The 8,584-nt window shown below is 37.2% G+C and overlaps 1 protein-coding gene across 1 annotated transcript in view; it reads right to left on the bottom strand.

The window, feature by feature from the left end:
• Window positions 1–6: 6 nt before the first annotated feature.
• ZNF217 (zinc finger protein 217) overlaps window positions 7–8,584 on the bottom strand; it is a 17,612-nt gene continuing 9,034 nt past the window's right edge. The window contains exons 2-5 of the mRNA XM_019510225.1: window positions 8,378–8,503; window positions 5,800–7,383; window positions 2,202–2,330; window positions 7–877 (exon numbers count right to left, since the gene is read on the bottom strand). Of these exons, the coding sequence (XP_019365770.1) occupies window positions 2,221–2,330; window positions 5,800–7,383; window positions 8,378–8,503 (1,820 nt within the window). The 3' untranslated portion in view covers window positions 7–877; window positions 2,202–2,220. The remainder of the gene's footprint in view (window positions 878–2,201; window positions 2,331–5,799; window positions 7,384–8,377; window positions 8,504–8,584) is intronic.

Below are 8,584 nucleotides of genomic sequence, written 5' to 3'. Positions count from 1 at the left end.
AAAGTGTATTGAGTTTGGTAAAAAAACAAAAACAAAACAAGAAAAAAATCCAACATCTGAATTATTCAGTGTGACATTTCCTATTTTTCATGCGAGTCCTATGTACATTCTGCTAAAAGTTTGTCTGTTGTTGGAGATGTTCATCTAAGAGGCTCTCGACCAATATCAGCAAGCTTCATGCAAGGAGAGGATTCTGTCTGTATTCCAAGAACACTATGAAAGGGCCTGACAAAGTGACAGATATTGCTTCTCCCTTGCTATTACAGATAACATGTTGAAATTATCAATAAGAGAAGCAAATTTTGCTTCTAGATTAAGGTCCTAGCATAGGCAAGGAGCACAGCAGAAAGTCAGCACCTTAGTTAGGATGTTAAGAATTTGAGATCATATAATTCATTTGGAAGCTGTTTAAAAACTAACATAGTTTAACAGAACACACACAATATGAGACACTGCAACCTTTAGGGGGGGGGAAAAAAAGGAGCAGTATTTAAACCAACAGGATTTCAACTTGGGTATTTACAAACTTTACCTGAGGTGCAAGGATTATATATTTTTCAAAGAGGATCTCTTTTCAGCAGCTCAAGTATGTAAAAATATAAATTCCTACCTAATATTTGGTCAATTAATTCTAAAGAAAAATATTACTCAAGGTTAACGTTGAAATATACATTCTCCACACTTCATAATCCAATTGTTCAGACTACAATTTTTATGGCTATTTGGTACAAATGTTAACAGAACCAATATTATAAAACTGTAGTGTTTTTATATACAGTACAATCACAGCTTAGTTCAGTAGCTTTCACCATTCATTTTTCTCAAGGGATGAACTGCAAATTATAACTCCACAGAATATGTATTTGAGTCCTCAGACCTAGAACAAACCAAAAATAGTTGTGGCATAAACTGTAATACAATTAAAATAAAGCAGCTGAGGAAGAGTGTTAAATATACTTAAATGTAAAATATAAGCTATTGTATATACACAAATTAATGCGATAGCATGCTAAGTACATGCTATTTATTTGGTAATTCAATTATGACCGGCTATTTAAGTCAGCTTTCGAAAACAGCCAAGCTACCAATAGGAAACAGCTAGACAACCTGAAAAATACGGAAATGAGGCAAAATGCTCAGACAAGAAATAAAAGTTATGGTAAAATAATTTTATACACTGTTCATAAAGAACAGTGCTTTTTACGAGTGGGATTTCAGCTCTCACTCTCTCGTGGAAAACCGTATGTAAAATACTGTGCACAGATTTGGATTTTGCACCATTCAAATAAGAATTTACTTCAAATTAGAGAGAATTCCTGAAAGGAACAAAAAGCATTAGAAACTAGAGAAAAATGGAGTTTTAATCAGGATTTTAAACGCTCACATTTGAAGTTTATTCCCACATCCCCATGTGAGAGAAAAATAAAGTACTAAATCAGCCCTATACCGCAGATTGAATGTTGAAGTAAAGTAAACTATGGAAACTGACTGAGGCTACATGAGAACCTCAAAATTCAGAGTTACAGTTTACTGACTTGACTAACCCTTGGCCTAGCTTGGTTAACCACATTTATTATTTGCTTATGTAACAAGCACATATGTGCTTGTTACATGAAGGGTATATGTCAGGGAGTTGACTATCAAGGAGCGTTTCCTGAGAAGTGCCGTACATTTTGCTGCACAATGGTCTTGTCAGAAAAATAAAGTTCCATTGCCTGAGAATTTCCAAGTCACTTAGTATTAAGACAGTCCACTGAATAATCTTGTGTCCAGAGAGGACTCACCGACATGATTCTTTAAAGATTAAGACCAGTAAGTAAATCCTAGAACATCTCTTCCCATTTATAACTGTCATTCCTTTTTTTTTTTTTTAAACCTGCGTTCAAGGGAAAGATTTCTTTTTGAGACCAAACCATTTTAAGATTGTAACCTTTTCTTCTAACGAGAAAATATATAAGCAGCTAGCACTTCCATCTAAACAAGGTCCTCCATCTTTGCTATCAGTTACGTAGCATACAAGCCACTTGAGCTTTTCGGAATAAGTCTAATGCTCAAAAGAAAGCCAGGTCGTCTCAACTTCTCACTGATGTAATTCAAACACTTGCATAACCTCATTGTTGCATGTACCAACAGATTTGATGCTAGATTTGAAAAGCAGCAACAGCTAAAGTAAAATCTAGTTACTCAAAAGGATTTCTTACCTTCTCACAAAGTAAACAATCAAGTTTTCTTGTCATTTGGTCGGAAGTGTGCATTGCCAATAAGACTCTCATAATTTCGTTTCTGTAGCATGCTGTTTGATAGGTGCTGGTACGCTACTGGCCTTCTTCCTGAAAAAGTAAAAGTTACGAAACATTAACAAGGTTCACTGGAAATAAAGCTAATCATATATTTGATTCCAGGCTCTTTACTTGTCCAGTGATCCCAAAGTGTTCCACATAAACCACCTTTGCTGCTTATTCACCACTGCTGAAACTCATGAAGTTGACACAGCAAACCACCCCTGTACAGGACAACAGGACTTTAGATACTAAAGAAATAAGCCTGAACTTAGTAAGCGGCATCACATTTTTAGTATTCATGGTGAAAACAAGTAAAATAAATGCTCTACTGGCCTTTTGTTTTCCTCAAACAGACCCAGAGGGTTTTTTGGCACAAGAGACCCACATCAGTTAAAAAAAACAAAACAACAAAAACCCAAAATAAACCTATAAGGAAACAGCTGCTATCCATGTTGCCATAAGCACAGCACTCTTTCACTGGGCCTACACAGAATTTTTGACCTCAAAACATTAAAAGCAATCCTTCTACTTGCAATACTATTTGAGCAACAGCATGCATAGTCTTCCAACACTTCTGCATGCTTATACGCAATCTTCAAACAGAAATTTGATAATATAGCAAAGATACAGGTGGTTTGTCAAATCAGGGTTTCATATCCTTACAGTAGTAAATAACGGGATACTTTCTGTTATTTATCTACCAAGGCTCAACTTCTGCTGTTGATGGACAATTTTTGTTTGGTAATTCCCAAGGCAGCAAGCAAAGCAGTATTGTATGTGTTTAGTTATAGGAAAGAGTTACTAAGACAAGGACAAATTCAAAAAGACTAGGAAGATCAAGAAACACTACTACATGAATGAAAAGCTCAACTGCCATCTCACAAAAATCTTAGAAGGGGATGTGTGAGGACAGGGGGTGGAGGGGGGAAATGGAGAGGGGGAAGTAAGGTTTAATTAAATTACAATGGCAAAATTAAATTAATACTTCAACAGAATCTACAAGATCACTGGAGTGTGTCATGAGCAATTGTCTTTAATTTGCAGTCTCTGCCAGATCAATCAGTCAACAGGTTATCCTTGATAATGTTGCCACTACGAAAGGGAGAACTAATTTGAAAATAACACAAACTGAGTGGTTTCAGAATGTTTCTGTCTCTTCAGGGCAACACAAACTGGCACAGCTTATGAGCAATAATGGAAGGCATCAGGGTTTAATCAAGTTTGCCAAGTGGAACATATTCTCGTGACAACTCGATCCAGCATTTAACATGCAACATAACATGTTCATAAGACCTAAATAATGTTGCCACAAGGCAACACAGGCCATAAAAGGAATTTTAACATCATGTTTTAAAGTACACAAGGAACATCATCAGGAAGAAATAAAAAGACATGCAGACAGCCGCTTATATTACTTTCTAAAATATATTCCTTAAAAACTGTAACTCCTAGAGCAAATCATAAGCAGATCTATATATTTATTTTCACCAAAGGAGAGAAAAAATGTTTAGAGCCTTTCACCTTCTTTCAGCCTCATTAAGACGCATCTAATCACAATATGGCTGTCTCCTCTCTCTTGGGCACATTTACACATGCTCAGGGGAGGAGGGTGGCACTAATTAGAGCACCCTAATTAAAGCACTGCAGCATCTTGTGTATCAGGTGTCCTTGTGCTTCAAAATGGTGGCAAGGGCACTAAAACTATACCTCATTCAATGAGCTTTAGTTCAAGTGCCCCTGCTGCCATTCTGAAGCACAGGGACGCTGCTACACAAGATGTGGGAGGCTGCTGGAGCTCAGTAATTGCCATGCTTTAGCTGCTCCTCAAATCGCTGTACTTACAGTGCATCAGAGCAGCCTCTGTGCTCACGTACAGGAACCCCTTAACTCCTCCCCTGCACCAAGCTCAAAATTGACAAATCCATTTAGATTTTCTTGCTGGAATGGCATTCATGAATAGCAACTGAAACTTTGAGGAGACGGGAACAAAGAAGAAAGTTTTCAAAAGCATATTTTTTTGTTATTTATGAATGTCATGTCAGTTGCACTGGCCTACACAATCTACATTTGGTTTTCACCAAAGTACTTATAACTAAAACATCTATTTAGGGAAGGGAGAAACAGTGCCTTGAAAACACAGGAACTACAGAGTAATGGTCTTTAAAAATATCCTCAGCTGCAAGCTGCAGATTTTAAAAAGAGCCCACAGGTGCCAATGACTACAACTGCATGTGAATCTCAAGTCCAACCCTGGTGACCCATGCTAATATATAGATGATATTCCCTATATAACTAGGAAGAGACTATTTTCTACCCTTCACACAACTAAATGCAAAATATATCCCCAACTTCTCATATTCCTGTAAAACCACAGTCAAGACTTTGGTTTTACATACCCTGTTAATCTGGAAGGGTAGGGACGAGAAAGAAAAAGATGACGACATAGTATATACACAATCAACCATTAACTTCTTCACCATCTAAATGCAGTTCTAGTATTTTCATCCACACACTTACTATTATTTCAATACTAGCTAGAAATGACAACATTTTAAGAGTACTTGAGCACGTCTATCTATTTGCCATCCGTCTAAACATGTATTAAAGTGGTTTAGTGGATTATGGAACATAGTGAATATTTCTATGAAAATTATTCAGATGTCTAAAATGTTTTTTTAAAGGTTCCTAAGTAAAAGTAATTGACCCATCTTCTCAGCATTATCTCCATCTTTGGGATTTATAAGTCTGAGAAAACAAAGAGAAAGTGACCAAATACTACACTTCAGCTCCTTAATGTCTCTAAGAAAGCACACAAGCATACAAAAACAAAAAAACAAAAATAGAAAAAAAAAATCACACAGTTACTCGACTGACTAAAAAAGTATGTTCTGCATCAGTTTTATGAGACTCAGTTTATGTTGTGTGTGGTTCCCCTGCTCACTTCGTTGCATGTCCTGCCATTCAACATTTCTTTGCAAATGGTATCCATGGTTAGCATTTAGCATTATCACTGTTATGAAAAACTATGGAAATACATGTTAATTTAGCTCACTACCCTATATGCTTTAAGTATTAACAATAATGCAGTTAACTAAAAAAAACCCCAAAACCACAGATTTGCAACAGCCCTTAGTAACAGAGGCCCACATCCATATAAAGGTACCTAAACACTAACTCTCATTGAAATCAATGGGTGTTAAGCACTATATGCCTTTAAAGGGCTGGGTCTTTCTTAATTTATGCAGTCCTAACAAATTTGCTGCAGTTATTAGCAGGGTTCTAAAGGCAACTTACTTTCTAAGCAAGTTTTGCTTAACATTTAATACTTCCTGTGACTCTAAGTTAGTAATAAACAAATGAGAAGGAGGAAAAGAAAAGATGACAAACTCCAGTTTGCATCACTAATATTTGCTGGTGCGATGCACGTCATATTATTAGAATTGTTTAGCTTAGCAGTAGAAAAAAACTTATATTTTTAGTGCCACATTACTATTTGAGATAAATGAAAATACAGTACCTTCTATTGAAGAGCTAGTTGCTTGGCCATTGCTAGGTCCACAAAAACTGTAAAGTGATGCAGGACTATATGGCTCATAGGGTTTTAGAACAGTCAGTACATTAGGAGACTCAACTTCATCTGAGTTCAGAAGCCCTTGTTTGGTTGGCAAAACAGGGGATGCAGGTTTGGTGTGAGAGCATTCCTGAGGTAACATATTTGCATATCTGTTTGCAACACGAAATCGGTTCATTCCATATCTTCTGTAATTGGCCACTGCAGAATCAATGTGTTCAGTACTTAACAGATTAGGTTTTGCTCTTTTAGAAGATGGCTCTCCATATTCTAAGTTTATGTTACCTGCTGATCTATTACAGAGATAATCCCTTCCTCGATGACTGGGCCAGGCAGATTCGCTAAGGGGACAGTCAAGTGAGCCACTGACACTGCTGCTTACAGGTTGAGAGGCTGAGATACTTGGAGCTTTTACTCTCAATTCAGGCCTTTTCATCCTGTCCACTGCAGAAGAGATACTAGGATTTGAGTGCATTTCCTGCTGTGGTGGTCTATAGCTACTCGCCTGAGCTCCAATATTATTCTGTGGTTTATAAGCCTTCAAGTTACTTGGAGCAGAACTGCTGGAGTCAGTTGATGGAAACACAGGGACTTTGCTCTGTAGACAGGGACACTGTTTAGCCTTTCCTGTTTGCAATAATTTTGGCTGAGTAGACAGGGAAGCCTTCCTTTTACTAGAATTAAATGACAGGGGAAGCACATCTTTACCAAGAAGGGCTGGAGGGCACCCAGTACGTCTGGCTCTGGCCACAGCCTTATTTCTGTAACCATTTTTGTTAACAGCATCAGGATTGTACTTGTGCATCAGCCTCTGGTGCATCATTAAGACCTCTGGATAAAAAGTTCGGTAAGTACAAAATGGACAGGTGCTGGTTGCTAACAAGCCTCTAGTTGAGATCACTGAACATTCTTGTGAAGTCCCAAGAGATAAATTTAATGGCTTTTCTTGAGAGTCCACTGTATGTTTATATTTGCAGTTTTCTGTGTTTCCTTGTATTTCATCCATGTTATTTCCATTCTTTAAAGCACGAACGTACTGGACATCATCTTCTGATGCCTCAGGAGTCTCTTTCCCTCTTTTATAAAGATCACGTGTCTGGGACTCCACTGCTTTGTTCTCTGCTTTTATCTTTTCCAGAGAAGGACTGGATGCATTCTCATTCATTTGATTTGAGCTATTACAATTTGCACCTTTGTTTGATTCCTGAGTATCATTTTTCATGGTCAAACAGACTGTACTGCCCAGTACACTCTGAAAGGAAGCGATCCCTTTGTGTTGCTTTACAGATGGGCAGCCTTCAGCATCTTTGGCACCATCGATACACCTTTTCAAATTTTTGGTTTCTTGAGCACCATCAGCAGCCAGCAAAAGATCTGTCTCCTGACTTTGTAACGAAACTTTGCTATCATTTTTCACATCTGTTGCAATATCAGCCTGCTTGTCCTTGTGATGCCTCTCTAAATGATACCTTAATGAAGTTTTCTGGGCTGCTGCATACTCACAAAATTCACATTTGTATGGTTTCTCACCTGAAACATAGGTTGTGTCAGAGTAAGTGTGATGCACAGCAATTCAAAAACATCATCATGATTTTTCTGGTGGTTTGTTTATAAAGAATTCCCAGAACTAAAGAGATAAGCAGGCTTTTATTTTCTCCCTTTCCAAAACACACACTATTTATGCAGGCCAACAAATCTGTGTCCCTCCCCCAAAGTAACTGCAGCTAACAAAAAAATAACTAGTGTGTGATTTATCCTGGCTGGGACTAAATTTTTTTCCAAACATGTTCAGGCATTGTAAAGGTGGCAGTTTGCAAATAAGACTGGGGAACATCTCCAAACCAGCAACCTGTGATTCTTGACTATGCCAACAACATATATTGTTCAAAAGCTGTGAATGGCTTTAAAAATCATGCTAATACTAGAACCAGTTGAGAATAAAGAACAACTGAAGTCCATTAAATGCATTGACAGGAAGGCAGACCAACATGGCTACAACCTATACCCTTAAGAACATAAGCGGACAAGGTTCTTTGGGTAAATCTAATAGAATTTTTCCAACTATTTGAGTTGGTCTAATAAAAAAAAATATCAGTTTTACCCAAAGAATCTTGATTAGAAGAGATTTTTGAAAGGGAACAAGTATGGAGAAGATACAGAAAATAAATAAATCTATTAAAATAGGAGCAGATTCTTCCATGCAGTTAGCAAATGTACTTTTTACCACCATATCTGGAAGTCACCCATTCTTGGTTGTTAACACAGCATTAAAACCAGACAGAGCAACAAGCAGGATATAACTGTGAATCAGTGTCCTAGAAGTATTACACCCAGCTTACTAAAAGCAGTATTAAAAGTGTAACATTTCTGCTTTTTGCATTTCCAACATAGCACTAGAGATATTTTATATCTTAAAATTAGCATTCTATCAGCAAAGAAGATATTTATTCTTACTCAGAAGCAAATTATTTCCCTTGGTTTCAATTAAGAAGATACTGTCCCCCCAAAGAGTAATCTCTTTTACCTGTATGAGTTCGGAGATGAATATTGAGGTAATAATTTGAGCGGAAATATTTTCCACAATAGCTGCATTCTCTGGAGGCTCCAAGGTTTTTAACTTTTGTTCTTTCCAAGACATCTTCATTCTTATCTGTAGGGGTGGAGGAAAAACAACTATATTATGAGACAAAAAATAAAAGTTTGGACTTTGGGGATTTTATCCCCCAGTAGT

This window comes from Gavialis gangeticus, unplaced genomic scaffold (genome assembly GCF_001723915.1).
Source record: "Gavialis gangeticus isolate Ggan-Ray unplaced genomic scaffold, GavGan_comp1, whole genome shotgun sequence".
In the NCBI taxonomy this organism is placed as follows: domain Eukaryota; kingdom Metazoa; phylum Chordata; order Crocodylia; family Gavialidae; genus Gavialis; species Gavialis gangeticus.
Note: the sequence above shows the minus strand (reverse complement) of the source record. Positions and strands in the feature narration are given on the sequence as shown.